The 14220-nt window shown below is 36.3% G+C and overlaps 4 protein-coding genes across 4 annotated transcripts; 3 read left to right on the top strand and 1 right to left on the bottom strand.

The window, feature by feature from the left end:
- The first annotated feature begins 149 nt into the window (after positions 1-149).
- Positions 150-1519, top strand: LOC149736588 (uncharacterized). The gene is made up of 2 exons (XM_089875924.1): positions 150-424; positions 623-1519. The coding sequence occupies exons 1-2, from the start codon at positions 283-285 to the stop codon at positions 1441-1443; spliced, it is 963 nt and encodes a 320-aa protein (XP_089732050.1). The 5' UTR covers positions 150-282; the 3' UTR covers positions 1444-1519.
- A 2182-nt stretch (positions 1520-3701) lies between these two features.
- Positions 3702-6054, top strand: LOC149736587 (uncharacterized). Its single transcript, XM_089877484.1, has 2 exons — positions 3702-4160; positions 4578-6054. The coding sequence occupies exons 1-2, from the start codon at positions 3956-3958 to the stop codon at positions 5402-5404; spliced, it is 1032 nt and encodes a 343-aa protein (XP_089733610.1). The 5' UTR covers positions 3702-3955; the 3' UTR covers positions 5405-6054.
- A 563-nt stretch (positions 6055-6617) lies between these two features.
- On the top strand, positions 6618-8883 carry LOC149736586 (heme-binding protein 2-like). Its single transcript, XM_089877488.1, has 4 exons — positions 6618-6856; positions 7263-7398; positions 7949-8117; positions 8501-8883. Exons 1-4 carry the CDS (start codon positions 6773-6775, stop codon positions 8718-8720), a joined length of 609 nt encoding a protein of 202 aa, XP_089733614.1. The 5' UTR covers positions 6618-6772; the 3' UTR covers positions 8721-8883.
- An 88-nt stretch (positions 8884-8971) lies between these two features.
- Positions 8972-13512, bottom strand: LOC149736585 (uncharacterized). The gene is made up of 3 exons (XM_089877485.1): positions 13355-13512; positions 10823-10990; positions 8972-10009 (listed from the first exon to the last, which is right to left on the bottom strand). Exons 1-3 carry the CDS (start codon positions 13397-13399, stop codon positions 9512-9514), a joined length of 711 nt encoding a protein of 236 aa, XP_089733611.1. The 5' UTR covers positions 13400-13512; the 3' UTR covers positions 8972-9511.
- Positions 13513-14220: the final 708 nt, after the last annotated feature.

The following is a 14220-nucleotide window of genomic DNA, read 5'->3' as shown; positions in this document are numbered from 1 at the left end:
ATTTAATCGATTGAAAGCAATAGGTGCTAGCAATGCGTCACTGCTGAGGAAGTAATATAGTCGGCCGTTTCACCCCTCTGCTGTTGACAACTAAATTAAGCGACTGATGCGTGTGAAAGTTTGTCATAAGATGGTTACCTAACTTTAGCAAGAAAATATGCGCTTATGTACTAAAATATGCACTAACCAAGCCAGAGTACTGTTTCTAATGATACTTTTTATTCAGGGTAGAATAAGGTTTTAAATAGGTATACCAATGCAATTGCTGTTTAAATAAGTGCAATGGAAAATAATCAAACTGATTCTATTGGTACGTGGGATAGCGAAAAAGTTGCATCTCTCGTACTTGCTTTCGCAGCTGCACCGCTGGTTCTTTACGTCACAATTTCAATGATTATTTATTCAATTCGAAAAGAACTAAAATGTAAATTGGTTGTATATTTGGTTATTTTATTTAAAACTTGTATATACGGAACTGTATTCTGTAAATAACGTAACGTATATTCTACGGTTGTTGTTATATACTAGAAATAAAAAGCTATCAAACACAAGCAGCTATAACAAGCTTTTTTTGCCAGAAACCAGTTTTTAAGAGTAATGTAAATATACTTATGTTTTACAGCCGATCAGGTTTACCGCCGCAAATACAACATATTGATGAAAGTGTTAAGCATTCTTGGTGGATTTTCTGTACTGAGTTTTAATGTGGTTCAAATGCCATTCGTGGTCCGATTGCCGATGGGTTACTGTCCAGTATACGAAAGTTTGAGGGTGATCTTTTTTGGCCTTGGTATACTGAGCACGTACGGCGTGTTTTGGGTTCGAATGTTGACTACGTTCTACTTAGACCCGGTGCTGAAGGAAAACATAGGACGATGGCTGCATATATTCAGTAGGGTGACATTTGTAGTACTTTTAATCGGAGCCGCCGCTTCTACTGGGCTATTTCTGTCGCCGCTAAGGTACAGATGGAACCCAACTGGTTGTGCTGTTGATAAGACAATTGATGTTGGTACAAAATGGGGGATCGTAGCACTTACAACATTTGTGTGCCAGGCATCCCTTTTGTTCTACTTTATATACCCAATCTACATGCACCGTCGACGAATGCTAACTCAGGGAATTGAGCAAAATAACGCCATGCCGTTAGTGAAGCAATTAGCCATTACAATGGCAGTATGCGTTGTAATAAATGTCGTTTGCTACAGCGTTGTCATTGTTTACAAAAGCCCAATGGTGTTCCTATCTCACTTAGCGCTAAACGTAAACCTACTTGTACACCTATCCGCACTGTTATATTCTTTCACCGACTGGAAAAGGGTTATGACTCCAACATGCTTCTTTGAAACCGACCTACAACGCTCGATCAGTACAGTGAGCAGTTCTGCTGGAACACTGCCGCGTCTGGTTAGTTCCGTGAAACGTGTTTCCAGCATAACATGATTTATTTTGTGTTTAATCAATTTTTGGCATTTTCCGATTTTTACAGTATTATAAATAAATTATTTCGAAAAAATTATTTGTGTTTCAATTTATTGCTTGTTGCGTACTGTGACTACAGACTGAATATGGACAGTTTTAGCAAAGTATAATTCATTTAAGGGGTCAGACAGTTGTGATAATTCAGCAAAAATCACGTCAACAAAATTTTTAGATTTCCCACACTTTTCCCAGTATTGTATAAACATAACATGGCTGTGGTAAATATCACCAATTCATGGTCCCAATTTTTTTTGTTACGTACCATTGGTTATTTAAGGTCGTAATTTTTACTGAGCTAGTGTATACTGAGGACGTTTACGAATGCTGTAAATGTAAGAGGTAGCTTTGTTAATAGCGTATCCATATGGGGTATCAGATGATATACCGTTACTAATACTAATATTTCATGCTTGTATATTGGACAGTTAACAATTCTCTTTTAGAGTCGCGGTGCTACGGTTATTTTTTTTTGTATAAAAATTCCTTGTTATTTTACAGAATAAGACGAAAAAAGTAATGAAAATGCGTTTCATTTGTCCCAACCTACATTATATAGTAGGGTGGGGGGAGATGGGACACCTTTAGCACATAATATCCAGATATCCTGATCGTGTTTTAAACAACTAACAGCGGTCTTTGAGACTCATGGGGACATAGTTTCTCATTTCTTTAAATGTTCTTTGTTTACTACTATATGGGACGAGAAAATAGAGTTAAAATGTGTCCCATCTTCCCCCATCCTACTGTATAAGTGTTTTTTTATTATTTTGAATTGTGCTTAGACCGTTATCGTAATTTAAATGTGTGTGTTTTCCAGTTGGTTAAAACACGTATATACCATACTTACGTTGTAACACGAAGTGCTTACAACTCTTCACGAGAACTTTTGTTTAAAAAAATGATACTGCCGCATAATGATAAACTATTATAGTCCGAATTGATAAAATTTACACACGCAGATTAAAGCTGTTTGCAACTTTCTAATAGGCTATTTTTATAAGAGGATTGGCCACGCGTCAATATTAAAATGTCGTATATAACTTATGTTGTGGCAATATACATGTTTTTTGGTAGCAAACAGCGAACATTTAATTTAAGAATTGTATATAACGGTATCTTCACGGTTTTTAAATTGAGTTGGTAATTGTTAAAAACACGATTCGGACATTTAGGATAAAAGTGCTAAGGGTGTTCTATCTTACCCCATAACAATATATATAGCGGAATATGTGCTGTGTCACGGACATATATACGCATGTTATGCCTATAAGTGCACCCCGGAAGAATTCTCGAAATACTGGTTATATTTAAACTATGCTTGTACTGAACACATGTTACATAGAAATAGCAAGGATAGATGAAAAACACATTATCGTTCTTGTATAGTTAGACAGCCCAACATACTGTCGTGGCAATGTATTTAATAAAGTTCTTGGCCTAATGTAGCGTATATAGGAAATAATGTAACGCAGCAAAATAGCACAATGTACCCTATATAGGTCCTATTAAAAATATACAGGCAGAAAGGGTTGTTTATAACGCTATCAAGTGTTAGACTATGTAGATATTATTTTTTTAGTTTTTAATTAATGTACGGCATGTATTTGTAGGTTTTGAATAGTTGGCAGTATTGCACATGCGCACGAAACGCTGACCCCTAAATTTCGCTCTTATTATATAGTAGGGTGGGGGGAGATAGGACACCTTTTTATTCAATTTCTCGTCCCATTTGGTAGTAAACAAAGGACATTCAAGAAATTATAAAACCTCACGATTCCCATAGACCGTTGTTAAACGTTTAAAAACACGATCATCAGGATGTTTGAATATTATCTGCAATGGTGTCCCATCTTACCCCACTCTACCATAAATTTAAAAGTTTGTTTTTATTAAAAAACTTTAGTTTTTTATATGAAGGTGCTACCTTACGTTTTATATTTGTTTTTGTAAGTTTGTTATGGCAGTAGATTGATTGTCTAGACTCTATAGACATAATTGCTCCGAACATCCGGTAATTTTCTCTTTTGAGGTGACGTAATACAGAACTGCCTGTCGACGTTTTAAAAAGTATCGCATATAGCAATGTAAGATTAATTATACGCCTCCCAGTTTAGACAGATTACTATGTTTTAAAGCTAAGTGTTGTTTACATCGCAGTTTAGTTTATTAAGGATCTTGACAGGTTATATTATATATAGAGGGTGGGGAAGATGGGACACATTTAGCACATAATATCCAAATATCCTTATTGTGTTTTAAACAATTAACAACAGTGTATGGGAGTCGTGGAGATATAGTTTTATATTTCTTTAAATGTTCTTTGTTTGCTACTAAATGGGACGAGAAAATTAAAATGTGTCTAATCTTCCCCCAGCACCCTACTGTATAACTTATACATTTATAAAATAAAAATGTATTTACCAGTTTGCAGGTGTAACTTTATACAAAAAAAAACTGTTTTAAATAAGTCGAAATGATGACCACCGTACCGACTTCTCGCAGCAGCAACGTAACAGGTGTAAAGAGCTTAACAGTCACGACCAGCAGTCTGCATGATACTTGGATTTATTCCGAGTGGCTGGCAGCAGAAATCTTAGCAATATTCATGTGCGTTGTTGTAATGTATTTTACAATTGCCATGTTATGCTGCGGGATTTTTCAACTCAACACAAAAACAGGTCGGATTTAAACTTTGTCTTGATGGATGAATGATGTTATCAGTTTATTTTGTTGGTGGTGTGTATTTGGTTGGGTGAGATGGGTTTTTTGTTTTTTTTTCCTAAAAATGGGGATTTTTATCCTATTTTCTTGTCCCATTTTGTATTAAACAAGGAATTAACAGAATTAAACAAAACCGCATCTTTACGACTTCTAAAAGGCGTTGTTAATCAATTAAAACACTATAGTATAATGAAATATATTTAAGTGCTAACAATATCCTATTTTACCCAACAATATTATATAGTAGGGTAGGGCTAGATTGGACACATTTTCATTCTTTTTCATCTCAATTGGTTATAAGCAAAGTACATTCAAAGAATTATAACACCGTTGACTTAAGACTCCCATATTAATACACTTATTTTCACCTTTAGGTAAAGAGTTAGTATTCAGCCGGATATTACACGCAATGTGTATGTTATGCGGTTTATGCTGCTTGGTGTTCAATGCAGTGCAAATCCCAATGATTAGCTCAATCTACGAACCGTATTGCTATTACTACGAAAAAGTTCTTGTAGTGACGTTCGGTTTGGCTGTCATGTCGACGTATTTGGTTCTGTGGCTTCGCATGCTCAGTGCATTCTATATGAATCCTGTTGTATCCTCGAACATTCCCAAAAAGTTAAGGTACTTTGCCTTCGGTACCTGTGCAGTGATACAGGTTATGATCGCAGTTTACATTGGCGTGTTCCTTGCAACGCAGCCGTACAAAACATTTGAAAAAGGCTGCTTAAAAGTTGGCTCCTTCGGCACTGGAGTCGTAAAATGGGCCATTGTCGGTACAACTACAGCTTTGGGCCAAGGATGTTTACTGTTTTATTTCATTTACCCGCTGTATATGCACAGAAGAAACATGCTGTCAAGTGGTATTAACGAAAAATCCACCATCCCGCTGATTAAGCGTTTAGCATTAATGATGACGATATGCGTCGTCGTTTCCTTTCTTTGTTACCTGATTTTGATTGTACACACTACAAAGTACACCTACGTCAAACATATACTGCTAAGCATTATAGTGCTAGTACATTTACTGACTGCATACTCACAAACCTTTCCTATGTGGATTGGTTATGTAGCCCCCTGTCTTAAAAAGTATCTCCGTACTAGTGATGCCAACAGTACCTCCCAAGCTCGTACCTCCCACACCAGCGCTGGTAACGTTGAGTTTTCTGGGCCAGTCACTCGAGTTACTAACGCTTAGCGTTTTCCAAACGTTTATTCATCCTTTTTTTGGTATTGGTAAAATACCTGCTAAATTTAGGTATTAAAGATATTTTGATTTGAAATAGGACATAAAGGCATTTTCAGTAATATATATATATATAAAACTGTGGGGTAAGATGGGATTTTTATAGCATCTGAATCCTATGTTTGCTGATTGTGTTTTTTTTTTGAATAATTAACAACGCTTTTTTAGAGTAGCGGTGTTACGGGTATTTAATTCTGTAAAGGTGTAAATATTCTTTGTTAAAAAAAAGAGCAAGAAAAAGTGGAAAAAAACGTCCCATTTTACCCCAACCTACTATAAACTATTTTTTATTTGAAATATGGCATAATAACTGTCTTCGGTAATTTAAACATCTAACAAAGAAATTCTCACAATAAAACAAATTTTATTTACGTCATGCATTTAACAAATTACGTATCCCCGGTTCTCATTTAATTTACATTTTCAGAGAATTCTTAATATAGTTTTATATACGTTGCTTTTGATATTATACTGCTGTTTTACGTTAGGTGTTGTTGGACTTAAATGATATACTGCCTATACTTCACGTTCAATTGTTCAACCAGTTTTTGTTGTGTTTAAATTAAAGCGAATCTGTGAATAATAAATAAACACAAACTGTAGCTTTTTGGATCCGTTTGATTTGAACAATACGGTAGCGTATGTGACCGACCACAAAAGGAAGCCATTTTATAATGACGTATACGCGACTGTTACATAACACTGAGTGTTACGTAACTAACAGTAAAGGTTGTGCGATGGCGTGTTTTGTTTGCTCAGGATAACTGTACGCTTAAATCTAAGGAAAATTTGCAGTGACCTACTCAATACAATACATATAGACTAAGAATATAACCAATCAGTTTAGAAAATCAGAGGCCTATTGACGCGAATAATGGTCATTATAATATATTTTCTCCTATTTTCTGAGCAGTTTAGATGTATTCCTCGACTGTGTATTGACAATAGCGCATATGATACAAGTCAGCATTTGAGTGAGATCCATCTCGGCTGCAAGCAATTATAATAATTGGCCTGCCGAGTGCTAAGTGTACAGGGCGTAGTGCTACTATACAATCAACGTTTTTCGTTTGCATTTACAGCAACAGTCATTTGTAGCATTTTAAACGCTCTTAAAGGGTTTTAACAGCCAAGCACGGTTTAGTGTAGATTGGTAACAGTTCCTGTGTCAGTTGCTTGCCATGAGAAACATTGTACAGTGCATACTGATGTCACGGTAATCAATTTTCCTTTCCGTTTACAGCAGCCATCTGTAAAATTTTAACAGCAAACACGATTCAGCGTAGAATAGTAACAGAGTTTTTGCGTAGGAAGATTGCAATGGGCAACCAACCAAGCTTTGAAAGTGGACAGTATAACGGATACCAACAACCGGAGTTCGTTTTAGCAGATAATCAGCCAGAGGTAAATATATATATATGATGTCAATCCACCGGTGTTTTATTTAATTATCTATATGCGTGTAATACTGTAAATCGTGATTAGGGCATGTGGTGTTACAACATGGCTAAACCGTGTTGCGTTTTGAATATAGAAACGAATCATATATAGCACTTGTTGCGGTAACACCGTGGAGTAGGATCGGATGTTTCCTATAGTTGTATTTCTTAAATTCGCGACTCTCTTTTAGAGCATTAAGACGGTTATAGAATTCTGTAACATTCTTTGTTTGTTTTAGAATTCTGTAAACATTCATTCTTTTGTTTACTACCAAATGGGGTCAGGGAAAGAGAATAAAAACATGTCCTATGTCCTATAACACCTCACGTCACTATATATTTGCCAAAGAGTTTTACGATGCCTTTTATAGGATGGGTCATACCAAGTTCGCCATTATAAAAGAGCAAAGTGGACAAGCACTAAAACTACATCAGAGGACCACTATGGCGCTGGAAGAAGCGCGTTTCGTTCACTTTTTAACTACATTCGTGGTGAAAATGCAACAAGTAAGCTGTCGACTTACCTAAAGGCGACCTGTATATACATGTTGAATTGAATTTATGCTAAAAATAGTATAGTACTGTGGGGAAAGACGGGACACTTTAGCACATAATATCCAAATATCTTGATGTGTTTTATAAACAATTAACAACGGTCCATGGGAATCGCAAGGAGGCGGTGTAATAATTCTTTGAATGTTCTTTTCGTTTAATATCAAATAAATTGGGACCAGAAAAGAGAACGAAAAGGTTTTCATCTTCCCCCATCCTACTATATATAAAGTACATGGTTGTCCTTCTTCTATATATAGGTCAGTATACTTCACATGGAAACGCTTCACAGGAAACCCGTCGTTTTTTAAAAAAATGAACGCATGTAACAACTAATATGGTTACGAAAGATAGTATCCGACGTAGCTTTTGTAAAAATAAACATATTCAGTTTCTGCCAAATACCGCTTTAGACATATCATATTTCTATTTAGAAAAAAATCAATTGTTTCACATATTTTTGTTTTTTATTAATTAGGTTTCCGAATCGATTTCGTTTTTTCAGGTGACAAGATTTCAATGACGGTACCAGTCACCATTCAGAAACCAGAAGAGGGCAAATCTGATTTCGTAACTTCATTTTATGTCCCAACCGATCACCAGAATTCGCCGCCCGAACCCAACAACCCAAATGTATTTACTCAAACAAGAGAAGACGTTACAATCTATGCAAGGTACCTGGTAATTCTTAGTATATGTCACGGTTCATATGCGTAGTTTTAATTAAGTGTCAAGGCACTTTAATGTATTTGTCTTGTACAGCTTGTTGTTACACGGCTCGTAATTTTTCTGTAGTCGCAATTGCTTGTATTTCAATGGTTTGTAGTTCAAGTCAGATAGCTGCAGCCGTAAGCTATTCGTGGTACTAATTTTATAACAGAACTTGTGTTTCGGGCAAAATGTGTAAACATTTAGTTTTACGGACAAAAAGATTTTGCATGTTAAATCAAATGCATGTTGCGGGCATGCATGTCATGGTTCTCTTTTAGTAGCTTCTTTACGTATTGTTTAAGACTTGTGTGTCTTCTTGTACATAGACTTTCTTTTATGCGCGCAGAGTGTTTAGTGGGTTCGCCAAGGAAGCAGATTATCAACGCGAGATCAAAGCGCTTCGTAGCGACCTCCAGCGGCATGGAGTAACCGAAGAAATGACCGATAATTCGACTTACGTTTGTGCGGGTTATGACAGCCCGTTTCGACTATTAAATCGGCGAAATGAAGTTTGGGTGATTGGCAATAGTTTGGAAAAAGTTGGTTGCGAACAAACGACTGAGTAATAGTTTTGAGTTTATATTTTCAGTGTTGTGATGTTCTAATAGGCCCCTGGTAGTACCCTGTTACTTGTGCATTATGTTGTTGTAATTTCATATGATCTATAAATAATACAGTGACTTTATTGTATGACGAAAAACAGCTCAATACATTATTTATATTGCTTCGTTTTACGTGGAATAATTAGCGACGCAAAATGTAGTTGTCTGGAAACGAAGCGTGGCTTTACAAAAGGTCCTACAAAATTTGCATCGTATTGAATTCACACTTTATTTGCAAGCACATACATAGTACGCAAAATCAAATATTAAAAAGTAGAAAAATCGCTACACAATGTCGCCTTGACAAATAACGCAAAAATTTGGGAAAAATAAGTTTTTCATATTTTTGATTTTTTTATCTAAATACAAACACGATGAAAGCAAACACAACGTTATGACTTGTATACTGCATGAGATTTCGGCAGCGAATGTAAGAGTAATTGTATAGTCCAATGAGGGGAGATTGGACACCTTCAGCCCATAATATCCCTATATCCCAGTCTTTCGGAACTTTTCAAAAAAAATATGTACTTTGTTTACCTTCATATAAGAAAAGAAAATGGAATGAAAAGGTGTCTTATCTCCCCCCACCCTACTATACTAGCAAAATAAGGAGCGGACCAGTTCAAAACACGGCTGCAACTTGCGAAACCATGATAACTCAACGCTGCAACAAAAGTTCTTATATCTTGGTATTTTGCTCCACAGTAAATACACTAGAATAGAAAACTACAACAAAATTTCACCAAGCAGTTTTACGTAGCGACCGGTATCTTGTTTACCGACCGTTCGCCGTTGAATGAGGCTGGTTTTGAACTCGGTATCTCTGAGTTATCACGCGACGAAAGGCCAAGAATTCGACGTTTTCGTTCCTCGTCTGTGGCAATGGGGTGTTCTGTACTCTGCTTTGATTTTGTAAAAATGACTTTTGTTGTCTCAGTTTTAGGCGGGGCATCCTTAAGCGACTCAAAGGCGCCGACAGCGGCGAGAACGTTCTTTCTAGGTGGCGGCAGATAGCTTTTGACTTCGCTTTCCTGTTCTCTAGCTTTATAAGCCACTATGGGCTCGTTTTCTATACTAGAGGTCGGTGAAGCACCGTTGGAATTATTCCGGTTATGCGTGAATACCTCCGAAGTGACGTCATTCGTGACGTCATGGGCCATAGTAGGACCGTCAGTTAGGGTAACAGAATTTCCGTTGAAAAAATCTTGCGACCGCTTTTCCTCAATAAATATTTCCATATCTTCTACGCTCTGAAAAGCAAAATCCATCGGTCAGTTATTTTGTATGTATAATAGGGTGGGGAAAGATGAGACACCTTTTTATTCTGTTTTCCCGTCCCATTTGGTAGTAAACAAAAAAACAATTAAAGAATTGTAAAACTGTATCCTCGCGACTTCCATAGACCGTTGTTAATTGTTTAAAAACGATCAGGATATTTAAATATTATGTGCTAAAGATGTCCCATCTTTCCCCATCCAACTATATATTAATCGATTAACTACGTTCAGTGGTATTGGTTTGGGTAATAAATGTGTACGATGACAGGCACTTGTTATGACCCAGTTATTAAACGAAAACCACTTCACTAAACCAACTGAAGATCGGAACTTTATTCGCCTGGTACTATGGTATTGGAATATATGAATTCAAAGCTGTGTTGGCGTATATGAAAACAGAGTTGCGGCCTACGCTGTGGTTTTGGGTTTCGCAGAAATGATCATTAAAAATTCTGTGTCCTCCTTTTAATAAGTAAAGTGCTCATGTTTTTGCCAAGATGTATAGTAGGGTGGGGGAGGGTGGAACACATTTAGCGCATGATATCCAAATATCCTGATCGTGTTTTAAACAATTAACAACGGTCTAGAGAAGTCGTGAGGATATAATTTCATACTTCTTTGAATGTTCTCTTTTTCTAACAAATGGAGGGGAAATTGAATGAAAATGTGTCCTATCTCCCCCACCCTACTATATATAAGATTATAGAAAACGGTAAGACCATTTAGTTTTTTTACACAAAGTTTAAAATCAAATATTTTCCTAATAATTAAAGAATAGCCACTTACCCCTAAGTATTTTTCATCATTAAAAATCTGTGGTGGCATCGCCCGCTGATTACCACATTCGTCTCGCATCTTTTGCTTGATCAACGGGTCAGTTGTAATGTCCACCCACTGCGATTCAAGCTTCAGACTTTCAATTATGTTCCGTAGTCGCGTCTGCTCGCCGTCTACCTATAAACAATGGGTGAACATGACGTAACATAGGTTCGTTGTTGTACCAGTCGCGCTTGAAGTAAGCGGTCCATGTTTTAACCCAACTTCATATAGAAATTTGTGTACAATTCTCTTTACCTTAAATTAAAACCTGTCTCAAATCGTACTTCCTATATAAATAATACAACACTATCATACAAAAGCTTGGCGGGACTGTTATGATTCAAGCGACCATTTCCACAGGAAGTGCGTTTCTCACTACCCAAAGGTTTATTGTACCAGTTTATTATAAAGGCGCCAACCTTTGACCGGTCGTATGCTGCATGGGTTGTATGTCACGTGATCACCAAATCCGATTTTACAAAATCCGAATACAATATTTCCGCTCTGATTACTATTTAAAACGAAGTATTAAGTTTGTTTTAATCTAGTAACTGTGGGGGAAAAGGAGATACTGTTGGCACCTAAAACCCATATTTCTGATCCTTTTTTACAATTAACGTCGCTATTTTTAGAGTTGCGGGACTACGGTAATATAATTCTGTAGGAATTCTACGTTTACTACCAAATGGGACAAGAAATAAGAATAAAAACATGTCCAAACTTACCCCACTATACTATTTTGTGTGTAAGTTCAATGTACAATAGCAAAGAAAATCGTTCGTCCGTGTTATAAGTCTCCAATATTTGAAACATAATCAATATGACGTCAGTTTAATGGCCTCCCGGGTTCAACGCGTTTCCAAAACAATAGATCGAAATATTGGAACTGTGTTTCCAGATTATTTCGCTCGTAGTGAAGACTGTGTATGTTTGTAATTTAATGGGCAACACTGTTCGACACAGGCGCCTAGGGAGTATGTATTATGTATTGTAGGAATATGTGAAATTCCTTTATGTATACGTGCTACGGTGAAATTTTGGGCATGCATGATGCTTGTAACAATCTACAAATGTCAATTGGTGTTCATAAGGTGAAATTCGTTGCATAAGAATTAAAGATTAAATATATTAAAAACAATCAAGTTTTGCCCGTTTTTTTGCGCTTTTAAGATTTCGTATAAAAATATATGCGCTTCTAATAGTAGTATAGGGTTGGGTAAGATAGGACACGTTTATTCATCTTTTCCGTCCCATTTTTAAGGAAAACAAGAAAAGTTACAGAATTATATAACCGTAACCTGACAACACTCTAAAAGAGCGTTGTTAATTGTTCAAAAAAAGATCAGGAAATATGGGATTTGGGTGCTAACAGTATCCAAACTTGCCCCACAGTATTATATAACGTGTAAGTCATTTGATTTTAACCATTAAAGCCTATAACGCTATACCATAGGACAAATGCGAAATATAGGCAGTAACTGTGAAATAAAATTTAACTACCAGCGTTCAGACTACCAGCTATTGGCAGAGAGCTGGTTTGAAAATAAATAGAACGCTGACGTTCAAGTGCTCTTATCCAAACAGCGTGGTTTAAAAGCTCGTGTATTATTGCTTAGCTGTGTATCTATTTTACTTTTGGAGTTGTATTTTGACATATACGTCTTATAAACTGTATAGTGCTGTGGGGTAAGATGGGACACCTTTAGTACATACTATCTAAATATCCTGATCGTATTTTAAACGATCAACAACGGTTTATGAGAGTCGTGAGGATATCGTTTTATAATTCTTTGAATGTTCTTGGTTTACTACCAGATGGGACGAGAAAATAGCTACCGAATTGGACAAGAAAACAGAATGAAAAAGTGTTCCATCCTCTCCCACCCTACTATACTTTAAACATGTTGCATAAATTTGTGAATTGGTATATCAAAACTTTAATTGCAGTTCTCTACCTAGAGCACTGGCACTACCGTTGAAAAGATTAGTTTATCCTCAATGAAATATTAACGAGAGTAAACCCACGTTGTAAATAATGCATACTTGATCATTGCGAGATATTGCATAACTGGATCGTTGCTTTATTGCAAATTGAGTATGGAATGAATTTGTTGTAAGAAAACTGTTTAGGTTTTTATTTTCAGTTTTATTTAACGTATTGTATGGATTATAACTAGACCTATTGTGTGTTATCTGTATTCTCCTTCAAAACTGGCACAAAACACACCCCATTGACGTAAAGAAGTAAACTGACACGAGCGAAAAACAAACAGTGATAAATTGTTTATCAGCCAGTGTTAAACTCCAGCAAACAAGACGTTCAAGTCTATCACAATACAGTTTTTTGCTCCTATTTCAAACGCCGTCAATGTATTGTATTTATTAAGCCGCCACAACAAATCGAATTTGGTTTTCTATTCAATTATTTTGAACGGCCAGACAAAACGGTAGTTCTCTAAAACTTCAAAAGCGTTGTGCAAAGTACAGTAACTGACTTACCTTGCGATTGCCGGTCACACTGGCCCAGTATATACGAATCACCATATTGTAGTTTTCTCAAACAGTTCAGTTTACAAATAATAAACGCAGTACATGTACAATACTAAACGTCTGAAAGGCATAATACTCTTAAATCTTCAGTACTGTTATTAAACCCTATTCAATGACCTCGTTTCAACCGCGGCGGATTATATCACGAGAAGCAATAATTACTAACGATTCGTTCTTAAACTGAAGTAATTGTAATAATAAACCCGTATATAATATCAAACAAGCGCCATTACAGGCCTATTCTAAAACAACCAGGTTTAAAAAACATGTACACGCGCAAATGTACGCGCACACAGCGCTTTAATGGTCATAATACTGATTAATTTGGCAAACAGTTTAACAAGTCGTTTGCCCTAAATGCGTCAATACTGTAATACATTTACGCAGTATTGTACGTACACAATTTTTACACTGATAATACCAAATACGTTAACATACATCACTAGCTTTAATTCTGTTAAAGGATTACGCTTTTGTAAGTTTTGCTGAACCGATAAATTAACATAGAACTAAAACACAGAGTGTAATCTAAAACTCTGCCTGTTTTGCCAAGGTTCACTCCTTATGATACACGTCCTTGAACAGTCTCTCCCTTGTTTTTACTTTCAATATTACATTAGGCACTTATTTCGAATACGGACGTTCTTATAGCTCCACCTGTAACCAGCGCAGTAAATTATTAACGAACTCATTGTTATATCGTTCCCTTGCCTCGAAGTTAACGATGAAATTCCCAACTACGGTGTTTGCAGAGTGTTATGAGTGAAACCCAACGTTCTAACCGTCCTCGTTTAAAAGTGCTGGAAAAGAGAAAA

The sequence above is a fragment of the Ciona robusta genome, chromosome 4, assembly GCF_009617815.1.
Source record: "Ciona robusta chromosome 4, ASM961781v2".
Classification (NCBI taxonomy): domain Eukaryota; kingdom Metazoa; phylum Chordata; class Ascidiacea; order Phlebobranchia; family Cionidae; genus Ciona; species Ciona robusta.
The sequence above is the reverse complement of the archived record's forward strand: the minus strand, read 5'-3'. Positions and strand labels throughout refer to the sequence as shown.

Bases quoted from the DNA above. Each gene is read 5' to 3' on its own strand.
- LOC149736588 (XM_089875924.1), top strand. From the start codon at position 283: ATGGAAAATAATCAAACTGATTCTATTGGTACGTGGGATAGCGAAAAA. The intron at 425-622 runs GTAAATTGGTTG...TATGTTTTACAG, and splicing joins AATTCGAAAAGAACTAAAAT to CCGATCAGGTTTACCGCCGC.
- LOC149736587 (XM_089877484.1), top strand. From the start codon at position 3,956: ATGATGACCACCGTACCGACTTCTCGCAGCAGCAACGTAACAGGTGTA. The intron at 4,161-4,577 runs GTCGGATTTAAA...TTTCACCTTTAG, and splicing joins TCAACTCAACACAAAAACAG to GTAAAGAGTTAGTATTCAGC.
- LOC149736586 (XM_089877488.1), top strand. From the start codon at position 6,773: ATGGGCAACCAACCAAGCTTTGAAAGTGGACAGTATAACGGATACCAA. The intron at 6,857-7,262 runs GTAAATATATAT...TGCCTTTTATAG, and splicing joins TAGCAGATAATCAGCCAGAG to GATGGGTCATACCAAGTTCG. The intron at 7,399-7,948 runs GTAAGCTGTCGA...TCGTTTTTTCAG, and splicing joins TCGTGGTGAAAATGCAACAA to GTGACAAGATTTCAATGACG.
- LOC149736585 (XM_089877485.1), bottom strand. From the start codon at position 13,399: ATGGTGATTCGTATATACTGGGCCAGTGTGACCGGCAATCGCAAG. The intron at 10,991-13,354 runs GTAAGTCAGTTA...CATTGTTTATAG, and splicing joins GTGTGACCGGCAATCGCAAG to GTAGACGGCGAGCAGACGCG. The intron at 10,010-10,822 runs GTAAGTGGCTAT...TTTGCTTTTCAG, and splicing joins ATGATGAAAAATACTTAGGG to AGCGTAGAAGATATGGAAAT.